Source organism: Xenopus laevis, chromosome 5S (genome assembly GCF_017654675.1).
Source record: "Xenopus laevis strain J_2021 chromosome 5S, Xenopus_laevis_v10.1, whole genome shotgun sequence".
NCBI lineage: Eukaryota > Metazoa > Chordata > Amphibia > Anura > Pipidae > Xenopus > Xenopus laevis.
The window spans coordinates 114,138,046-114,161,588 of record NC_054380.1 but is presented as its reverse complement, the minus strand read 5'-3'; the positions used below and the strand labels follow the sequence as shown (position 1 = coordinate 114,161,588).

General features: G+C 39.4%; 1 protein-coding gene across 1 annotated transcript in view; it reads right to left on the bottom strand.

Annotated features, from left to right (window-relative positions):
* Positions 1-23,543, bottom strand: part of inpp5d.S (inositol polyphosphate-5-phosphatase D S homeolog) — a 66,317-nt gene that overhangs the window by 9,011 nt on the left and 33,763 nt on the right. Inside the window, exons 6-24 of the mRNA XM_018265844.2 lie at positions 23,063-23,150; positions 20,080-20,160; positions 19,906-19,977; positions 18,326-18,449; positions 17,524-17,630; positions 16,853-16,955; positions 16,552-16,748; positions 14,629-14,746; positions 13,776-13,872; positions 12,604-12,742; positions 9,750-9,858; positions 9,219-9,307; positions 9,009-9,090; positions 6,664-6,753; positions 6,069-6,191; positions 5,457-5,536; positions 2,284-2,371; positions 1,137-1,286; positions 404-473 (exon numbers count right to left, since the gene is read on the bottom strand). Coding sequence (XP_018121333.1) covers positions 404-473; positions 1,137-1,286; positions 2,284-2,371; positions 5,457-5,536; positions 6,069-6,191; positions 6,664-6,753; positions 9,009-9,090; positions 9,219-9,307; positions 9,750-9,858; positions 12,604-12,742; positions 13,776-13,872; positions 14,629-14,746; positions 16,552-16,748; positions 16,853-16,955; positions 17,524-17,630; positions 18,326-18,449; positions 19,906-19,977; positions 20,080-20,160; positions 23,063-23,150 — 2,007 coding nt within the window. The remainder of the gene's footprint in view (positions 1-403; positions 474-1,136; positions 1,287-2,283; positions 2,372-5,456; positions 5,537-6,068; positions 6,192-6,663; positions 6,754-9,008; positions 9,091-9,218; positions 9,308-9,749; positions 9,859-12,603; positions 12,743-13,775; positions 13,873-14,628; positions 14,747-16,551; positions 16,749-16,852; positions 16,956-17,523; positions 17,631-18,325; positions 18,450-19,905; positions 19,978-20,079; positions 20,161-23,062; positions 23,151-23,543) is intronic.

Here is a 23,543-nt window from a genome sequence, read left to right as displayed (position 1 = left end):
CTACCGCTATAGTTATCCCATCTCCACCTTCTACCACTAAAGTCATCCCATCTCCACCTTCTACCGCTATAGTCATCCCATCTCCACCTTCTACCGCTATAGTTATCCCATCTCCACCTTCTACCACTAAAGTCATCCCATCTCCTCCTTCTACCGTTATAGTCATTTCATCTCCACCTTCTACCGCTATATTCAACCCATCGTAACCAATGGTATCATCCTTCCCCTGCCAGCACCAAATTGATCCCTACCTGTTCATTGTATACTCATATTTATCATTATAGCATATATCCATTATGTGCCTGCCATGACCATATTTATCTACTTTTCCCTACCCAGTTCTACAGCTCCATCTATTTAACAGAAATCATCATATTTATCCCAGCTGTCCATAACCACCAACCTTGACTGACTGTAAGTATGTTTTAGCTGTTTTTGTGCCACAGTTTCGTCCTTTTCAATCTTGACAAAATCTGTATTGACAAAACCAAACAATGTAAAGTTCTGTTTCATCCACACACTTGACATAACCTACATGGCAAAATATATATGGCTCACATTTAGATAAGGAGCCCACACACAATGAATAAGGAATGAGAAAAAAATGACAGCCTTGTGCCTTTTTGCATTCATATATACTAGGGCTGAGCACAGTTCTGATTGTGATTATTTTGATGCATAAGGTGCAAAGTGCAGTATGCTCAGATTCAACAACCCAATATATAAGTTTCATTTCTTCCCAGACACAGGGCATGTTCTGGGAAGACTATGACACAAGTCAGTTGCTGCTCAAAGCATGCGCTAATTCCATTGTCCCTGTACTTTGCACCTTGCATGCAACTGAACACGGTTCGGTAGAGCAGGTTTAATAATTGCCCTGGTGATACTTGCAAGAGTTTGTATGGGTGAAAATGCCTTTGTGAATAACATTTAAGCGTGCACAAAACAGCACCCGATTTTTGGCTTTGCACTTGCTTTTGTAAGTGGTAAAGTACCAGACCTGTATTGGGAATAGGAAACTTAGAACCCATGAATTTGTGTGGCCCTTAAAAATGTTTCTACCGGGAAATATAGCCTGCCTGACATTTGCCTGAAGAGAAAGCACCCACATACTAAAAGCTATTACTTTAGCTCACCATATAACTTCTCCCTTTGTTTCCCTCCACAAGCAGGAAGACAGATCTCTCCACAAAATAACCCAGTTTCCTCTCCATGGTGGGTGAGAATAGTGCAGAATGGGAACTGCTGTTCTGTATCTTCCGTTCTGAGAGCAATGCAGCCTTCCCCTGTAGGAATACAAAAAGGTGCAACAGTTCGCTACTGCATCTACATTCTACTGACCTTAACAATCAATTCATCCTTCAAATGTAACAGGAATGAACTACCTATGAGCCATTAATTCAACTATTGACGTTGGTATAATGACACAGTTAAGTAAGTGAGCACCAAGGCAACAATAAATAGTATTTAAAATTAGCCTTCACAGACAGTTGGGGTTATTCACATTTTTCACAAAGGAGGAATAAAGTAAAACTCAATTAAAAACGTGGTGCACGGCAGAACTTATTTTGCCAGGAGCCAAATTCCCAAATTTCCAAAAAACATTTCTAGCACATTCCTAACCCCATAGTACACAAAATGGAAACATGGAATAAAATCTTTCACACCAGAAACTGAAAGCATTTTACACGAAGTACAGTACATTTAACAATGGTCTGCCAGTATTTGCAATTACATTCAAACCCAGATTTTAAGAGTCCCTTCATGTTCTAATTTCAGTGGGAGTATTTCCCATATTTTACATTATAATTTTAGCTCTTTTTCCTTAAAAACTTATTTATCCCTGGTGAATTTTCCGGCATTTGCAGTTCAAACCATTTTTTACTTTTCCTGTGGGTTTTCTCCGGTTACTCTACTCAAGGTTTCTCCCGCTTTCCAAAAACATGCAAACATGATAATGTGCTCCTAATAAAATGAATCATAGTATTTATGTGTGATGTGATAGGGACCTTAGATTGTAAGCTCCACTGGAGCAGGGACAGGTGTGAATGATGAATGATGATCTCTATATGCTATATTGATAACAGATAAAATAATAAATATCAAAATGTTTTATATCTGTGTTTGCCAGCATTTATGTACTAAAACCAGTGTATTCTGATTAGTCTGTAATCTGCTATGCAGAGTGGGCCCTTCTGCTATATTCCCATAGCAACAACAAAATGAGTGTGATGTTGGTGTGTTTATTCCCAGTAGAAAAAAACAGCATATTGAAATGCTCACCGTAAGACTCGTCAGTGTCAGAGGATTTGATACAAATCAATAGGTGCTGGTCCAGCAGGTACTCCAGGTCAGAGATGATCGGTGTTAGCTACAAACATTATAATGAGAAAAGGCTGAACATGCTTTTATTCCTTTATTTTTTAATTCAATCATATTATACTTGCATGCATGTGAAACTGAAAATTGTGTATAAAATAAAAAAACACACTCCAGTTACAATGTGCCACAATCCCTTGCATTCCCAACTGGCTGATGCCTTACTAAGGATACTGGGATCTATTATGCTTGGGACCTGGGGATTTTGCAAATGAGGGTTTTTACATAATTTGGATCACCATACCTTAAGTATATGCACTGGGGATAATTTGGCAGACTAATATCTTTCTTCAACCCAAATAAATGATGTAACTATATAACTCAGCCTAAACCAGCAATGTGGAACTCACACTCATAATGGCAGAACAAGGCATAACACGCAGAAATAAACTTGGGTCTGTTTTCAGAGAAGCCAAATGTGAAAAGTTGTAATATTTTATATTTTGAATTTGGTGGGCCTCTAAATGTGTACAGTACAACTGCAATGATTCCCCAGCCTGTCATGTGTAGAAATACAGAGAATGAAAAGTTTTTTTTGTTTTTTTTTAATATATCCAGAAGGCTCTCCATAGGCCTCATTATTATGTAGTAATTGGCTAGACTGCAGATATAGGCAAGAGGTCCTCTGCACTCACTCAACATCAATATAAGTGCAGAGGATCTCTTGTCTTATTACCAGGGCCGGAACTAGGGGTAGGCAGAGTAGGCACATGCCTAGGGCGCAAAGCTTGAGGGGCGCCAGGCACGTACCTTTCACTGCTACCTACCCCTAGTCCGGCTGAGAGAGTGCCGCTCAGTCCATGCACTGTGCGCATGCTTGCGCTTCCTATGCGTGCGGTCAGTGCGCATGATTCCTATATGTGCGGCGGAGGGGGCCTCACTGCTGGCTGGGTTGCCTGGGGTGCCCGGCCAGCATGGCCCGGTCCTGCTTATTACACCTCCTCCCTAATGGTTTTAAATTGTTTAGTGGTGAGCTGATTTGGTGACCACTAATAGAGCGAATCTTAAGCTGGCCATAGGCACAAAGATCCGATTGTTCGAATCCTTGAACAATCGGACTTCCCAATTTCCCGACCTGCCACTAACCTTCAGTTTAAATAAAGTAGTAGAAGAACCCCTAACAGCAATCATATGAAAGTTTATGTCCGACAAAGCTGGTGACAGTCTCCCACTGACCAATACATGCAGAGATATTATCGGCAGCCGACAGAAATCTTTAACCAGGCCAATCGTCTAAACGACCGATCTCCACGGGACGAAAAATGTCGGGACTCTCCACACATGGTCCGAAAATCATACGAATCGAGGATTCGTACGATCGGATCTTTAGCCAGACACACAAAATGGATCCTAGGCCGGTGTCTTTTACCCAGGAGGAGGAAAGCGAATCCACTGTCATGAGCTCATTCCTGTAGCACAATTGACAGTCACGTCATCAGCCTGTAAATAGAGCTATATGGAGCAGATATTGACGAAAAAATTCATACATTCACATTTCCGCACTGACATCTGCTCCATGTAGCTTCATAGAGGCTAATGCCATGGCTGTCAATAAAGCTATACAAATGAACGCATGACAGCAGATCCATTTTCCTCTGCTTGTATTTTATACCCAATGGAGGATCTGCTTCATGTGGAGGTTCTGCTCCATGTGCCCCTGTCTTAAAAAGTGTATGGCTAGCTTGTAATTTAAAGTAATACTTTACTAAAACTAGGGAAACGCTGTACCACTCCTAATGCTAAAGGTCATTGTTTCCGTTTCACCTATTGGTGAAATTTTACTACTAGTTCCAACAGGAAACAATGGATGGATGCAACTATATGATTAAACAAAACAATGATTGCATTGGCAGTCCTGTAATCCAACATTAAATAACCAGGCTATAACTTTAGATACTGGCAACATATCATGGTAAAAATGGTGTATGGCTTTTTCAATGGTTTGTGCAATGATACAAGTGCATATAGCATTTAGCATGTACAAGTGCATATACTGTAGTTGGTACGGTAGATGATAGATAGATAGATAGACAATAGATAGATGATAGATAGATGATGAAGATAGATAGATAGATAGATATATGATAGATAGATAGATCGATGATGATAGATAGATGATGATGGTGATAGAAAGATAGATAGATAGATAGATAGATAGATAGATAGATAGATAGACAATAGATAGATAGACAATAGATAGATGATAGATAGATAGATAGATGATGATGATGATAGATAGATAGATAGATAGATAGATAGATAGATGATAGATGATGATGATGATGATGATAGACAGACAGACAGATAGATGATGGATAGATAGATAGATGATAGATAGATAGATAGATAGATAGATCGATGATGATAGATAGATGATGATGGTGATAGAAAGATAGATAGATAGATGATAGATAGATAGATGATGATGGTGATGATGATGATGATGATAGACAGACAGATAGATAGATGATAGATAGATAGATAGATAGACAATAGCTAGATGATAGATAGATGATGATGATGATAGACAGACAGACAGACAGATAGATAGATGATAGATATCTGATCGATAGATGATGATGATGGTGATAGATAGATAATAGATAGATGATGATGATAATGATGGTAGATAGATAGATAGATAGACAGATAGATAGATGATAGATTGATGATGATGATAGATATCTGATCGATAGATGATGATGATGGTGATAGATAGATAATAGATTGATGATGATGATAATGATGGTAGATAGATAGATAGATAGATAACTTGGATGTTTGGGTACTTTATTTTTAGATAGATAGATGATAGAAAGATCGATGATGATGATAGATAGATGATAGATAGATGATGGTGGTGATAGATAGATGATAGATAGATGATGGTGGTGATAGATAGATAATAGATAGATGATGATGATAGATAGATAGATAGATATCAATAGATAACTTGGATGTTTGGGTACTTTCTTTTTCTTTTACCAACCCACAATAGTTAATTATACCAGACCTTTACTACGGTGTATCATGTGTTAACCTGATTGTACATAGAAAGTAAAGGCAAAGTAAAGTACCTTTGGTAGGACCCCAAACTTTACTACTAAGGTACCATTGTTTCCCTCCTGGTCTTCAGCTTCTGAACTTTTGACCATATCTGTAACAGTGAAAATGTAGGTCATGGAAACAATACTCATTGCAGTCAGGACCAAGAAGAAACACAGTGTAAACAATCCACAATTTGTGATTTTTTAGTACATATAGGAGCTGTCCTCTTGTACCTATTAACCTAATGCACCGTTGGACAGTTTAGGGTCCTCTGGCTGGTGCTGAGTTATAGCTTTGCTATAGTTGTAATTCAGCAACAGATGGAATTGTCAGCAGCACTCAGACAGAGTCTAATGGGAGGAAATGCACCATGGTACAGGCCAGAATAGAAGGACTCACACTGCTGCACTATTTAGATTGATGTAAGCTATCTGCTGAATGATTGGTATAGGAAGTTAACAAATTTGTTATGTCTCTTTCAAGGTGTTTGTCAAGGTACGAGTGCATTAACAATGCAATGAAACAGCAAATGAAACTCTTTGGTGGCACTTGTGTATTACACATACAATGATTGCATTATACAAGTATTACATGCCCTATGGTTGGAGACAAAGTAGGTAAAACTCATACAACAAACTTACTTTCCAAGCAAGGAGAATGGAATTCAATGTAGAATTTGGTGTGACTCTTGGTGTACAAAGTTGCCTTGCAATTCATCATCTCAATGTGTCCCTGAGCTTCCAAATCACCTGTGTTCCCTGGATCTGAGGAACAAGATGGAAATTACAGGTCTCAGAGGGTACACACTTAATACACACCAGCAGAAGATGCTGGAAGTGAACACAGATGTTTTGATGGTCACAGTTCTTCCTGACAGGACTGAGACCCTTCAATCTCCCTTTGGTTTTCCACTAGATGATAGAATGGGAGTGGGCACATGAATGACACAGAAGAGAAAACAAAAAACGGTGAAATGAGACAATAAACAGATGAGAAGTAAGGGAAATAGGGAGGAAAAAAAAATGTTGCCAGAAGTAAAAGGGTGACAGCAGCATAGAAAAGGGGAAAAATACCGGTTTTGCCCTTATAACAAATGCATTACTATTAGCAATACACTGTACATAAATTTTTATAAAATTATATAAAATATGATTATAAATCTACTATTGAGATGGACTAACATGGTGTGAACTGCCAGGTATTCTGTGGAGAGTGTAGTTAAGAAAACATGCTTACTGTTTTTTGAGACAAACTGGGACATTACTTCAACCTGAAATGTGCCAAATACAGGTGAGTGATCGCTTGTAGTAATATCATCTGTGCACCCTGTAAGATTGGGGGGAAAAAAAGTTATTGGCCATTAGAGTAGATTAGTTCATGCTTTTTTTCACCACGTGCAGCTTTCTGTTTAGGAGTGATTCCAATTCTCTCCACCACCTACTGGGTAATGTAATTATGCAGATGTTCAAAAACAGCCAAACATGGGCTTTTTCTGAGGTTTTTCTGGTGTTGCATGGGTCCAAAATTGATATTAAATGGACTTTGATGATAGCATAAATGTGTTATACGGTATGTCAAGAATTGAGGAGCAAATCTGTGCTATTTGGTCCACCATGCAAGTGGCCAGATGTTCTCCAAGTCTAGTTATCTGCAGGGCTAAACAATTAGTTTACATAATGTGTGGCTAGTTATGGATATTTTTCTCTTGTAAGAAAAGTACAGTATATTGTCTCATTTCCAATGATCTGTATTCTAAATATCAATTGAATTTTCGCCATCGAACACTCGACCACACTACGCGCCACTTGGAAAGGCGTAAACTCATAACTACACTAATTTGCTAAAATGTGAAGTTGCATCTCAGCAGCCGAATGCTGGTGAAGTTTTGCAAGTGTTAATTCATCAGCGCGAGCATTTCTTAGCGATCTTTTGCTAGCGTTCAATTCTGCCTAGTCAAACTTTATTAGAACTCTTATGCTTAGGTCAATTTGAATAGGGCAGGTACATATAGGTCATATATATATATGAAGTGCCGGGCCAACCCGGCCAGGCGCCCTAGGCAGCCTGGACGGGCAAAGCGCCAAATAAGCGAGTGCGCGGAAAAACGCTAGTGCGCATGCGTGAAAAAACGACAGTGCACATGCGTGAAAAACCGCCAGTGTGCATGTGCGAAAAGCCACCAGTGCGCATGCGTGAAAAAGACAAGTGCGCATGCGCAAAACAAAGATTGCACACGTCGGCTAGAGCAAGGACTGGACTAGGGGGTAGGAGAGGCAGAGAAGGTGAGTGCCTGGCGACCCTCCAGATTTGCGCCCTAGGCACGTGCCTACTCTGCCAACCCCTAGTTCCGGCCCTGTATATATGACTATGATGTTGGTTAAAATGCTTGAAGTGGCCACTTATTATTACAATTTCCAGGGAAGCAAAATAAAGAATAAAGATATCCTCTAATGCCCTAGACATGAGCCCATCCTAAATCAAATGTGGCATGCCCCTTATATTGGTTGAATAAAATTGTTAACACAAAAAATTATAACAGTTAGGACTTTTGAAGGCAATCCTGCTTTAAAATATGAAAAAACGCCAGCGGTTTTCAGAACTTTTATGACTTTCCGGCATACAGGGTATGATGTCACTGACATAAGATTGAGGAGGATGTAGCTTCATTTTATCAGTTCGCCAGGTCTAAGGTGGCGTAAGAGGCAGTGTCGGACTGGGACACCAGGGGCCCACCCACAAACCTTTGACCAGGGGCCCACCAAGTAATCTTAGACTAGGGGCTCACTCTCACTGTTATTATTCTTTCTCTTCTCACAACCTCTATTCTCCTAGTCTCTTTTCTTTACATACCATAATCTATTATTTCATCAATTTAGCCACTGTGTTCTCATTCAAATAGGGAATGGCCCTGAAATAGGCCAAATGTCTAGCAGCATGAGGTCCCACTGACACCTGAGCCCACCGGGACTTTAACTGGTATCCCTGTGGGCCAGTCAGACACTGGTAAGAGGTAACATTCTGTAAAATTCGAAATTTAGTTAATTTACGGAGTAACAATCGTTCCACTGAGTGAAAATTCGTCTGGCGATAGGGTGCGAAATTACGTTAGCGACGGTCTCTTTTTCTAGCAAATTCTCTCTATACCTGTTAGTAAATTGCCAATATCCCTGCTAATTGGATTTCTGGGGAATTTCCGCTAGGGACAGCCACTTCGCCCTATAGTAAATCTGACCCAAAGTGTTCTATACAACCAAAATGCTTCCCTTAGGGAATACCGTGGCACCATCTAAATAGCCTTTAGGTAAAGGAGAATGGTGGATACAAGTGGGTACGGGGGCCCATTAGAATGTTTTGCAGCTTAGCCCATGAGGCTATAGTTATGGCACTGGCTACATTAGAATTGGGTCTCAGGAGTACCGGCTGTATTAAAAAGTACTTTCGAGTATGTGGCTGCTTTATGATGTAAACTGGGTCAATTATATATTGCTATAGCCGAGGCAAGAAAGGGTTTGCAGCCTCAAAAGGTCTAAACGGACACTAGTCTACCAAATGTAGATTACAAGAATAAAACTGGCACTTACCATAAGACTGACATAAAATATGCATCTGTGGATACGATTTCCAGAGAATCCTGTCACACCAGGATGGTAAATTGTACTTCATCTGAAAGAAACAAAAACTTGCATGTTCATATTTTAATTCTGGACACTTGTGCCAGTAATACACAAGCTGTTTGTGCTACATCAATCTCAGCATCTTATAGAATCAGTAACTGAATGTTTTTTCCTTACCCCTGTTGCTTTCTGTTTGGTGTAGCAATATCGTTCTCGGCTTCCCCTCTCATAGCGGTAGGTCGGGGGAAAGGTGATTTCTTCTTCATCTGCGGGAAGGAGACTGATTACCGTAGTGTTTCTAATCCTTTAAATCATGGCTCAGACCTCACTTTGGTGATCTGCTATTATGTTAGCATTAATCATCCATAGCATAATGGTGAGTAACTAGAGATGCAGGAGATTCAGTTTAGTCTACCTATCTATCTATGGTGCTGAAATAAGGATCAGTAATTAGCTTTTCACTTACAAACATCTGGCAGTTAGATAAACGCTTGATTTAGCCAAGACGTAGAACAGATTCCTAAGCACTTCATCCATATAACTGAAGGTATTGTGGCTTTATAACCAAGCGAAGATTATAAATGATTTGGTTCCCACAATAAACAACTTACTAAAAATATGGTGTAGGAAGAGTCGCAGCTGGATTGTAAAAGGTTTAGGTGCTGCAATGCTCCAAATTCACGTCAGACATAGGATGTGTCAACTTACGGAACTGAAAAAATATCAGGCTCTCCCTTCGCTCCAAATTCAGCTGGTCATGAGAAAGCAGCTCCTGATACTGCTGCTGTTTAATCTTCTGGATTATGTTCTCAGCTTCCTGTTCAATGTGCAAATAATAACAATAATACTTTCTATAATTCAGAAGAAAGGGAAGCAACTAGTACAGTGAAACCTACATTTTACATATCCTTAAACCTTTTTTGTGGTCCCACCAAAATATATTATGCATAACGCATTTCCTTGATTTTACATTATTCTGGTTCCCTGAAAAACATAAAATGGGGTTCTACTATTTACAAAGGAATGGAGGAAAGTCATGCAAGTTATTGAAGCCGATTGTACTGATTATTAATTCATTCTGATGCAGAATACAATGATTTCTATGCTGCCATGAAATGCAAATTTGAATTCATTACTACTTATTATTGGGTTGGTTCGGAAACTTAGGGGAGGTACTGGGGGCATATCCACAGGCACAGATCTTCACTACTAAAGGGTTGTGGGTGCCTTGGGCTGGTACAGATCCTTAAATTATTTTTAAATGGTATAGTTTGTATTACCTAATTACACTTTGTACACTGTAAGTAATGAATTCTACTATTTAAAATGTTATTCTTGTATTGATTATTTTTTTAGCTGTAATATTGGAGTGTAAGCAGTCATCTCAGTTCATTGTGCCTAGTCATGTACTTTCAGAGAGAGCCAGCACTTCACAATGGAACTGCTTTCAGATAAGCCAGTGTTTCTCCTACTCAATGTAACTGAAGGAGTCATGACTTGGCCGAGCTGGATTTTTTTTTACTAGTGCTATTCATCTAGATATGGTGTGGTATCTCACCCTCTGGCGCTTAGTCATAGACACACCTATGACTAAGCGCCGGAGGGTGCGAAACGCGTAAGGTGGGATATGTGGGGTTAGTATGTATCGAAAACTTTTTTAAATGTGATTATTAATAAATGACTTGTTTTTACTCTAAGAGGCCTTGGGACATATATCTTTTTTGATATAAAATTTTTTTGCAGTTTGATTGCCTTTGGAACTGGGGCGGGTCCCTTTTGGCCTAGTTAAGGGATTTACGCAAACAGTCATATGGACTCCCGACCCCCAAATGATAATGGTGTGGTATCTACCACATTTTTAGCAATGCATGTGTCAGGGAGCTGTTATCTGGTTGCTTCCCATTGTTCTGCTGATGGGTTACTGGGGTTGTGATATCACTGCAACTTGCAGGGCAGCAGTAAAGAGTGACTGAAGTCTATCAGAAAACAAGTCACAAGGCTGAAGGTACCTGGGAAACTAACAACATGTCTAGCCCCATGTCTGATTTCAAAATGAGATACAAAAAAAATCTGTTTGACTTTTGAAAAACAGATTTCAATGCAATTTTCTGCTGTCACAGGAAAACATTTTTTTTTTACAAAATGCATCAGAATCCCGCTAAGCTTTAAATATCTATTAAAGGGAAGATAAGGAGGACAAGTGTCCAACAGCCCGCAACTAGAAACGTTTTCTCAAATAGTCTCCATTTTATAAAACACTCAATTGTCAAGATAAATACCACCAAAGCAATGTATCGCTAAGGACCAAATTTCTCCCACTTTTGCCCCTTAATAAGGTAGTGCAGGTATGAAGCTTTACAGTGCATGCCTCTTTCATTCAGCTCATTTGAATATCTATGCCAGAAAACTGTATCAAAGATGATGAATAAATTTGAACTGAAGAGGAATACACAGTAGCACTTCAGGTCGCAGATGTAAAAATCAAGTAGCTTACAAGGGCCGGATGTGGGAATTGAAACTTTACGGGCCTTATTTAAAATGAGATTTTAAAAAAAAAAGTGCAACCAAACTAGAATCCCCGATGTGACCTTATTTATTAATAAAAAAGCACAATTTAAGTGGATCGGGGACAAACTCGATAAAATCGAGCTAAAATCTAAATCGTACCATTTTTTCAGGGTTTTTTCCCGAATCGCTCAATTTTTTTGGACATTTCCCCGAAAACCCCAATTTTTTTGAAATTTTCTCCGAAAATTCTGAAATAGTCAGATTTTCGGGCTAATTTCAGCGCAGACCACAGAAACTTCCAAATAGGACCGGTACCTCTCCCACTGAACTATATACAAACGCGACAGATCTGAGATGCCGGATTTTTGGATTCAGACTTTTCCCATCCTTGGGGTATAATAAATCTTGACAAAATGTGAGTTTTATTTCCACAAACAATCCGGATTTTATAGTTTTTTCAATTTTTTGGTATTCGGACTCTAATCAATAACCCCCTAAGCGTGGAACAGGTATAAAAGCAAAAGTTGGGAGATGAGGAGTAACAAAAGCAAACAAGCAAATGTAAGGAGGTTAAGGTTAATTCTGCAAGTAGAAACCCAACAATGAGGGAGTTATGGACCATGAAGGGAAAATAAGCAATATGGCTTCCCCCTGTCTTGCGCCGGCGATATAATAAAAAGTCGCCTGCAGCATGGCACACGCATCGCTTCATATTTCAAAGTTGCCCAAAGTTTCCTCATGGGGTGACTTCGGAAAACAAAGCGCCGCGTGTGTCATGCCGCAGGTGACTTTTCATTATAGCTGGCGCAAGACAGGGGGAAGCCATTCGTGGGGATTAGTCACCCCAAAGTCACCAGGCGACTAAATATCCCCGAATCGCCAGGTGTGCCCTTACCCTAAGAAAGACAAGTGTCCAAATATGAACAGCCTGCCACTAGATAAATATCACTTAAGCAATACATCACTAAGGGCCAAATTTGTTGCATAATTTGTTGTTTGGCTATAGAAAGGCTGATAAAATGAGTAATTCAGAACCTCTCCTGAAGTTACTTACGGTGTTAGGAAGTTGTAAACGGTAGTTTAGATCCCCTAGCCAGAAAAGATGGGTAAATCGATGTGTGAGGTTGAACGGACTGAGCTTCTTATCCCCCAGCACCAGAAACCGTAGGATGTTAAAGTAATTCTGATTCCTCCTAAATGCACGAGAGAGCCAAGGAGACATACGTTAGGAAGCCATAAACAGTAGTTTAGATCTCCTAGCCAGAAAAGATGGGCACATCAATGTGTGTGGTTGAATAGGATGAGATTCTTATGCCTTTGGCCTAGAAACCACAGGATGTTAATGTCACTCTACATGTCCAGAATGTAGAAGAAAGCAAAGCACACACACGTCTACACATTCATTCTAGTCTCCAAGCAGTGGCAACAGTAATGAATTAGTGTTACACTGTAAATATATAAGGGCATCTATACATTAGAAGACCCACATAACAGGAATATGTCATGAATACCAAATTTAATATAAGCTTCATCTCTTGGAAAAGATACACTTTCTAAATAGTCAACTACATTACGATATACATTATATTAAGGGATATGTAAACAAATGAATGTGAAATTGTTCAGAGAGCACTTTGGCAAGGTACGTGCATTTTTCTAGTTTGCAATATATTAGCCGCTTTTAAACTGCCCATATAATGAATTTGAAACCACAGCACCTGCTGGTTAATTTGGTTGACAAGTTATATTCAGCTGAAAATACATTTCCGGCTTAGAACTGACAAGAGAAATGCGAGATCTCTGCTCACTAACTTCATTTTTTGCAGAGAACAATATTACAAGATGTTCTTTTTCTCAGGAATTTCATTTACAGCTAACTGTAGGCAATCAGTTCGAATGACCTGCAGGTGGCGATGTTGTTTCACATTCCCTATACTGGCAGTTTAAATACTGAGCAGTTCCCAAAGCAGTAAGCTCAGGCTGAGAAAAGCATGAAAGCAGGTTATGCTATTAACAAAGATACTTGCACCCACACATGCTCTTAGAAAACTGCTGCAAGCACACATAATGCTAATCACTGAGTGGTTGCTATGGGTTATTGCTCAGGTCTGTTTCAGAAACAGACAGATACATACTGCACATACCTTACAGGGAATAACTTTCTTTGAAAATACCATTCACAACAACTATAAATACCTAATGGTAAATGTAAAAGTTCCTACATACCTGAGCTTCTTTTCACTTCCAGATGTAAGATGACTGTTAATAAAGCCAAACGATGTCCCATTAAACATGAAAGAGGCACCAACTGCACCTTTATTCCCTAAATATAAGAGAAACAGCTCTGTTTAATTCCTTTTGTTTTTATTTTACCTGCTCTAGATTCTTAAATCTCATGTAGTGGAATGGACATGTTCCTATCAAGTCAGCTCTTTTTACATTTTTTGGGAATTTTTAATTGTTTCACTTTTTCTTCAGCAGCTTTCCAATTTGGAATTTCAGCAACTATCTTGTTGCTAGGGTCCAAACCAACCTGAATGAGAGACCGGAAATTACAGAGAAATAAGCAATGAAAAAATCAACAATAACTATTAAATTGTAGCCTCAAAGCTGCCAGGGTCAGTGACCGCATTTCAAAAGCTGAGAAGAGGCAGAAGAAGGCAAATAACTAAAAAGCAATTGGAAAAACGCTAAGTACATTCTATAACGTACTAAAAGTTAAGTTAAAGGTGAACTACGCCATTAACTGCAGGTCTAACACTCTAACATGCTTGGTCTGACAAGCCAGTATATGGTAATTCTACAGGACTACAGGTGTTCTACTTGGCAGTGCATCTGTTTTTTTATGCTAATAAAAGGATTTCCAAAATAAGCACATGCTTTGAGGTCACTGGAAGCAGTTGGGGATTCAGCAGCTAAAAACTATTTACTATGGAGCCTAGTAACATATTTTGTTAACGGCTTGTTTTCATTACAGTACATCTTATTTATCAAATGGGTTCCCTTGGCCTTTGTATAGACACTATTTACAACAAATCTTGGTGGAGAGAAGAGATAAAAGAAGAATATGGAGTCTCACCCAGTGTATTGGCAATCCCAGTCTTCACACTGTTGGTAAACACATGGCTGATTCGATGTGCATGTTCTGACTTTGCCAAGACAACAATTCGAATGTTCCACAGGGTCTGGATTGTAATCTGTGGTCAAATACAATGTTCCCAACCAGTTAGTTGAAATGGTCTGGCAAAATATGTACCTTTTTTTTTTCAGGTGCTAATGGAACTATAGCTTCATGTTGCAACTCCATGCTGCTTGCACCTGTCATACCGAAGGAAAGAACATGGATGTCCTCTTGCCAGCCTCTTGCTTTTGTGCATGTTATTCAGGAGGCACAAAGAAGGAACTCTAAGAGATGCTTGCTGTGGGTGGCCATTTAATACATGGATTATGAAACAAGGCTCTAAGCCTTATACTGAGCTGAAAATGCTCAAAGTTTACATTGCACTGGCTATGGTTGTGATCCAAGTGTTTACTGTAACAATTGGGTTATTCCTTAATGCTCCGGCACTTATACTGAAACCATGATACATAAACCCCATGAGGCCAGAAAAAGGAAAAGGCTTCAAACATTACACCATAAACATTTTTGCCACAAGTTCACTATATAGGGCTTGTGCTGGAAACTCATTTTGCTAAAAAAAAACAAAAAACGCTTAGAAACGACTTTTGTAATAATTTCCACTAAAAAGTGAAAACAATACAGCTGAAATCAGTTGTGGGAGAAGGTGAAGGCAGTTACGGAAAAACTATACCCCTGGTCTCTATAAAGATATATTGTATTAAACAGCCCATATGAAAAACATTGCTTTATCTAAATAAACCATTTTCATACAATATGTTGCCATTTTAAGTACTAAGGGACCCTGGGACAAATTTGGAAGGCCCATCAGAGCGCCCTAGACATTTGGCCAATAAATTGCCTACTTAAGGTCCCCATACATGGAGAGATCCTTGAGGTGGGCAATATCGGGCTGATCCGATCGTGGGCCCTAGGGCCCAACGATCCGATCCTAGCATTCGCAAACGGGTGGTCGGATCGCGGGACCGCATCAACGAACAGATGCGGCCGCGATCCGACGGGATTATTAATCCCTATTGATTTGATTCCGATAGGCTGAAGTGTGTGCCTATAGCCTTGGAATCAACAGTTTGTGTTGGCCCATGTATGGACACCTTAAATTGGTAAAGCCTTGATATGGTTAGGCTAAAGTCACACTGCCATGTATGGGAAAAACGCTTAATCTTAACACAGCATGTTATGTGCAGTCAAACATTAACAGCCAACCGCCTGTCACTGTGCACATTGGGTAGAGTTTGACCTGAAAATACACAAAAATCAACGGGAGGCAGTTGAGACTTCTTTATCTCTCTCTAGCTCTGTAGACTATACTGTCACAAGGCTAACATTCAAATGCACTCTCCCTTTGTTGTGGGCTTAATACATACAATGTCATATCTGCACACTGATACTTATTGAGAAACACCAGAGGTTGTCCACCTTTATATTAACTTTTATGATGTAGAGAGTGATATTCTGAGACAGTTTGCAAATGGTTTTTAGTTTGTACCTGTGCTTTTTTGAGTAATTTAGCTTTTTTTTATTCAGCAGTTCTCCAGTTTGCAATTTTAGCAATCTCTTGGTTAGGGCCCAAATAACCCTAGCGACCATGCAATGATGTGAATGAGAGACTGGAATATTAATAGGAGAGGCCAGAATAGAAAGATGAGTATTAAAAAGAAGCAATGACAATACATCTGTAGCCTTACAGAGCATTTGTTTTTAGATGGAGTCAGTGACCCCCATTTGAAAGCTGGAAATAGTCAGAAGAAGAAGGCAGATAATTAAAAAAAAAACATATATTCTATAACATACTAAAAGTAAACTTAAAGGTGAACCACTGATGATTTACATTGCACACAATCTACTGAATAAGAGTATTACCACTTTGTATTCAACTGATGTAATTTCACTGAGAGAATTAATAAGTTTATCCGTCCATTCTTTCTCACTTAGTGGATCCTCTTGTGTTCCAATCACATAGATATCATGTTCTATGTAATCTGCGGTGTCATCCTTAGTTTTCCCTTGGCCTTTGCACAGGAACCATGGAGTAATATTCTTTGGTGGTGGAGCATCACCTGTGAAACAAGCCCAGCGCTAAATGAATTATGGGATGCAGAGGTTTCTAACTATGAGGTGCAGAGGATTCTAACAGTAGTATAAGAGAACAGCGTTTACCTACCCATGTTCCATGTTCCTATGAATACACTTAGCATGTCTGGTTCTGGCTGTCCTGAGTGTTTGTTCTTCATTTGCTGGAGAAGTTGGCAGAACCCTTCCCGTTTCTGTTGTGAAAGAGAACCATAAAAATAGAGATTGCTTGCAGGCTTTTGGGCACATTTTTATTATGGCAGAAGGAACTGAATATTCAATTCTTCTAACCAAAAAGAACAGCATTTCTATGTTATACAGCGATTAGTTATTTCTGGTTTGTGGTTGAGGCACAACTCATATTTGGGCACAGATTTGGGTGGCATTATGATAAGATAAGAGCCCAAATGCTTCCTTCGTCAGTTCCACAGTGGTAAAATAATGAATGGACAACCCTATTTTAAAAGCTCCAATAGCCACTGATTTTTTAATTGTACTGTACTTTATTGTATTGCTACAACACATATATAGCAGTACAATTTTCATTACTTTATTGAAAGATTATTTCTGAGCCAAGGGTATCACACCTTAATGGTTACGAAAGATGATTCCTAGAATTACCTACACCGGCTCAAAGAAAAGTGAGATATTTGTACAGCAGTTTTTAAGTGTTGGGAAGGGCATATTTAACACTTCACTTGCTGGTAAAGAGCTGATCAGCAGGACTCAAGCTTCACAAATAACATTCAAACAATGGCCTACCGTTGAGTCAGCAAAGACATATTCCTTGCGCTGAGTCTTTTCCTTCTCTGTTTCCAGCACTATAACCAGTTTATTAGGGAACTTCTGAGACTTTATTAACTGCAGAACTGAGAATGGAATACATGAATGAAATGCTATTCTATTGAAAGGAGCTTTACCACATATAACACAACAAATTGAGCACAAGGAAAGGGTCTAGCGTGAGGTCCTGCATTAGTCACATTGCTTCATCTAGGCCAATTTGCCCGCCATCATAAGAAAACACTTTATCCAGATGTTTTGGAAACTACAAAACATTAGCAATTCTTAGCTGATATTAAATAGCCCTTTCATTTTATCCAGCAACCCATTTTTGTCAAAAAGAAGAGCTGTCTAGTGGAGACGCAGTGTCTGACCCAATCACTTCTTGTCCACATTGGTAGATCAGTGCCAGGGAGCTGGAAACAAGAAGTAATGTGAATAGACATGGCAGCCACCAATCTTGCTATGCAGCCCGGCATTTTGACATCAGGATCTCTTTAGGAGTGTTCAAGGGGTGAGGGTCCCACAATGCTCCTCTTTTAAGGATGAAATTACCTGTTTTTGGGAAGACACCATTATTTATATTCTGTAAAGGCAGAGCAAGGGGTTTGGTCAGAGCAGCTGTACATTATAAAACGATGGATGGAGTTGCCTGTTTATAATGCAGTACAAACACTCCTGGGGGATAGGGTAGCAACTTGATGCTTGCTGCTAATGTTATGAATATGTTATTTTTTTTTTCAGAAAAAGGTGCACACTGAACCATAAAATCCAAACTTACTTTTTTTGCTTGGATAGAATTTATCATCTGGACCATCTTTTGACTTTTTGATGATTAGTTTCCCAGTTTCAACATCGACCTTCAAGTGTGTTTTCGGAGAGATACCTATAGAATCGGCTTTCACCTGCACAATAAAGGGACATCACGTTATTTGTTTTTATTTTTATAAGCCAATGTGTATAAAAGGCTGACTGGGCCCCCTCTACTTTAGTTGACCACCTTTAATCTAAGGAACTGCAATTTTGGACATGGGATGTAATATTCAAGTTACTGATGAATGGTCTGCTACTTGTGGGAGATAAGGTTGCAACCTGGCTGGGAGAGAGAAGAAGAGGAGGAGGAACATTAGCCATTCTGGCAGTAGGTAGGACAGGGTCAGCAGGTTCTCTCATTAAGGAGAGTTAGACATAAAAATTCAGTACTTGAGGGACCAGTGTAATTTTGCAAAGTGAGATCCAATAACATATTAACTTTTTTTGGGGTTCACCCAAAACTGTGAGTTTTTCCATTTGATACCTGTATCATGTCTCTGGCAGAAAACAGCAACAGTTAAAATGCCCCCATCTGCCAAAGCAATCTATGGAAAACACAGTGCCCAAAACACAAGTACAGGTATTGGATCTGTTATCCAGAAAGCCGTTATCCAGAAAGCTCCGAATTACGGAAAGGCTGTCTCCATTATAATTAAATAATCCACATTTTTCAAAATGATTTTCTTTTTCTCTGTAATAATAAAACTTTAAATTCTACTTGATCCCAACTAAAATATATAATTAATCCTTATTGAAAGCAGAACCAGCCTATCTATTTAGGATTTTCTGGTAGGTATAAAGATCCGAAAAATGGAAAGATCCCTTATCCGGAAACTCCCAGGTCCCAAGCATTCTGGATAATAGGTCCCATACCTGTACTGTTGATTGGAGATTTTTTACATAAAAATGATCTCTTCAAGGAGACATATTGTGTAAAAAATAAGAATGTACCAGTACATTATACTCATTTAGATGTAGAATTGTTCATTAAAAAGTAGTGTTTCAGGCTGATTTATTGAATATTTCTGCAAAAACCCTAATAATCCCTCCCTCCCTTCCATTTCCTGTTCCCTGAATTCCCAGGCTGTGCAGGGGAATCGGCGGCTCTCAGCTCACTGCACTGTAGGACAAGAACCAATCAGCAGCTAGCAGGACCTGATAGGGAACTGAATCCTGTCTTTGCTTATGTGCAGGGCTGTGATTGGTTGTCTCCCTCCTACTGTGCTTCTGGCAGGGACTGTTAGGACATGCCCACCCCTCATTTGAAACACAGACAGGGACCAGAGAACATCTATAGGAAGCTCCAATAAATGGGCTATTTTTAAAGATAATATTCATTTTTAGCACCATGTAAAAGCAACACCATATATTACTCACAATTGCCTACAAAATTAGGGGGTTTTCATTTATCCTATATGTCTCCTTTAAAAGGGAAACTATACTTCTGAACAATATATCTGATAAAAGCTGGCATATTAAGGAACACTGCCTTTTTAATATCTCTTTCAACTGGGGATTTTAATTTTTTTAGACGAAAATACAAGATACCTCGAATATTATTGGAGGGATTAGAGACCGCCGATGTTTCACCGCAGCACCTTCCATTAACACTGTTTTTACCTAGAAAAGGAATCAAGGAACAATGGCAGTGATATAATTGCAATATTTAGAGCAATTTACATGTGCATAATCTTAGTGTTTAAACATTATACAATATTCTACCTTTTCTTCCAGGCTGGAGACCATGGAGGTGAGATTAGTAAGTTTATTGACCATATTATTTGTGGCAGAATCTCCAGGCAGCTGTTAAACAACAAACATTTTAATTAGAAAAGAGTGAGATGATCTGGGAAGGTCAATTAAACATATTGGGTAAATTATACATAAATGAAACATATATGGGTAAATAATACTCCTACTGGGTTAATAAATCAATCTGTCAATGCAAAGCTCTTGGGACACAATTAAAAACCATAGGCAACAGCATTTTCACTTACTGGTATAGTATTCATGACTAAGGAATGTATGAAAATCAAAAAACACATCTCTCAGTATCGTAGGTTGAATATTTTAGTCCCTTTGTTAAAATGTAGAGTTCCTGTAGCTTATTTGAAGGCCACTGCTAACTCAGGACAAAGAAGGCATTGGTAAGAGCCCTGCAGTATAACTAATTATAAAAGGAACTTCTAAATATAATATCTGAATGTGTGCCTCAAGTTTTTCCCATAATTCCAGCATAATTGCAGCCAAACATCTGCCGAAAATGCACCCAATGCACCAAGCCAGATAACTGATGTCAATCAGGACTGTGTAACGCACATGGCCGTAAGCAGAAAATTTTCTAAGGGGGGGGGCAGGGAAGAAAATACATTACACACATTACTGGTACCCATATTTTGGTTTTCTATAAATATATAAAAAAACTGTTGCACATGTATAGCATTGCCATTCTATTAGTGACACAAACTCATGTTATACCATTTTTTGTGGTTCCACCCATATAAAATGCATAATACATTTCCCTGACTTTACACCAGTGTTGGACTGGCCCACCGAAAGACCAGGAAAACTCCCATTGGGACCAAGTGTCAGTGGGCCCTCCTGCTTCTCACCATTTGGCCTGTTCCATTGTCATTACCTACTTCTGTATGGGAGCAAAGAGGCTTAATAGATAGAATTATAGATTATTGAATAAAAAGAAAAGAGATTTGGAGAATAGAGGTTGAGTGAGGAGAGAAAGAGGAGAAATCGTTTTAAAAGTAGACCCATGGTCTAATCTAAGGCTTTCTGGTGGGCCCCTGGCATCCGAGTCTGACACTACTTTACACCATTTTTTTGGCCCCCTTAAAAATGTAAAATGGGAGTTCTACTGTACATAAAATAGAGTAACAACAGCAGGAGAAGGTTACGCACAGCGCCGATATCGGGGCTGCTGCTGCCTGAGGCCGCCCCCCGTCAGAGCGAGTCAAAAGGGGGTAGCATCGCTAGTGCATTGAATACAATTGCCCCCCTTACACTGTCGGAGTCAAATTTCCGGGTTTAAACCCAGAAATTTGGCTCTGAAAGTTACAACAGGTGGCTTTTTCTGCCCCTTGTAAGTGGTCCTGGTTGTGCACCACAAAATGTTACTAGCATAGAATCTATGTTTAAACATTATATTTCAGTCTATGGGAAAGCTGCTTTGTTCCCAGAGTGGCAGAAGGGTTAAAAGATAAGAGAGATCAAAAAAGAAACAATGAGGTTGATACAGAATTAATATTATAGATAATTCTATACAGATATATAGAGTGAGGCAGAGGATTATTAGTGACGGAGAGGTGAGTGTGGGGGTAACTCAGCAGAATGAGGAGGGAAAGGGTAAAAGAGGACAGTGAATGGAGTGAGGACATGGATAGGCGGGGGATACAATGGAGCAGCAGGACAAGGAACTGTGGAGGTTAATGTGCTTTGTGGCAAATGCACTGGGAGAATGGTTGTAGGCAAAACCCAAAGCCAACCTGTACCTATAAGATTCAATAATGAATGTAGTTACACAGTTATACACAGGTTCATTATAGTCTCTATAAGTCACATAGTCTGTCAGACCTTTTACACACAGTTGCCCTTATACACATTAACACTAACAGTTAATTTTACACACAGACACACACATACATTGGCATTGACACTAGGGATGCACCGAATCCACTATTTTGGATTCGGCATAATTCCCGAATCCTTTGTGGAAGATTCGGCCGAATACGGAATCCAAATCCTAATTTGCATATGCAAATTAGGGGCGGGAAAGGAAAACGTGTAAAAAATTGGTTTACTTCCTTGTTTTGTGACAAAAAGTCACGTGAAATCCCGCCCTGCGCACAATTAACATATGAAAATTAGGATTCAGATTCCATTCGGCCAGGCAAAAGGATTCGGCCAATCCTGCTAAAAAAGGCCAAATCCGACAATGGACTTCTAAAAAACATAACCTGGGCCATTCTCTTTCTTGTCAAAAATTGGAACCAGGGTATCAGGTAATGTAAGCGATTAGAATCATTGGGGGTTCCCTAACATTTTGGCACCCACATCTTTGCCAGTGATTATACCAGTTAATTTTCCTGTAAGACAGGAGAAGTGAACAAATGTAAAAAAAAAAAAAGAAAAAGATTGTGTATGGATTAGTGGACAGTGAGAAAAGGTGGAATAGTACCTTCTAATCATCTTACATTAACAATCTCACTGCATTTAATATTCTGCAACTGTACCCCCCTTACTTTCTCAAAATGGTTGCACCCTAGCCAGACAACTCTTCCAGCCCAGAATGATGGAATTAGTGATATGCGGGTCATCAAAATGTCAACCCACACCCGACCCTAACCCGTCTGCGCCCAACCAGCTCATTTTTGACATTATAAGTGGCAGTACAGGTGCACACCTATAAATAGAGAAGAAGCCGTCAGTGTGAGGTCAGGCAGGGAGAGCAGAAGGACGAACTTAACCTGAAGCCGTCTGTGACCCAGAAAACTCTGGTGGAAGTCGACCTGAACCCACCCCACCCTGCGGTGAACTTGCAGGTCCTGCTTCAGTCGGGCCGACCCGCATATCACTAGATGGAATATATCTTACAGTGATATAATGAGGTGAACCCAAAAGTATAGAACACATATAGGATTTCTTATCCTGAAACCTGTTATCCAGAAAGCTCTGAATTAAAGGCACCACTTACAGGAGAACGTTGTTTCAATCCAGGAGAAAGCTGGGGTTCAAAGGCGGTCTGCAAGGACTCCAAGGTTGGCAATGTTCGTGACAGCTCTCTATAGAAATGAAACAGAAATTAGGGTGTACTGAGAAAAGGTATTCATTTTTTTTCACTTTGAATACCTCTGCTTAACCATCAGCAAAGTAGTACCTACAACTCCCAGCACACCCTCATTACTCCGGGATCTTTCGACTATTAGTACATGATGGGTTAAACAACATGAAAAATTACAGTAGGTGCCATTTCTGAAACAAATAAGTTATTCTTCACTATCCACCCCCTCTACATCTGTTTATTTTCATTCCTTCTTCATGCAGGAGTCAGGTGTCAGGTTTGCATAGATTTTTAGATTTTATAAAGGTTTTCTATTTTTTTTCCTAACCAGGAGAACATCAAAGCAGAAAGCAGCCTCTTTCTTTCTCCTGACAACTCCCTCGACTACTTTGTG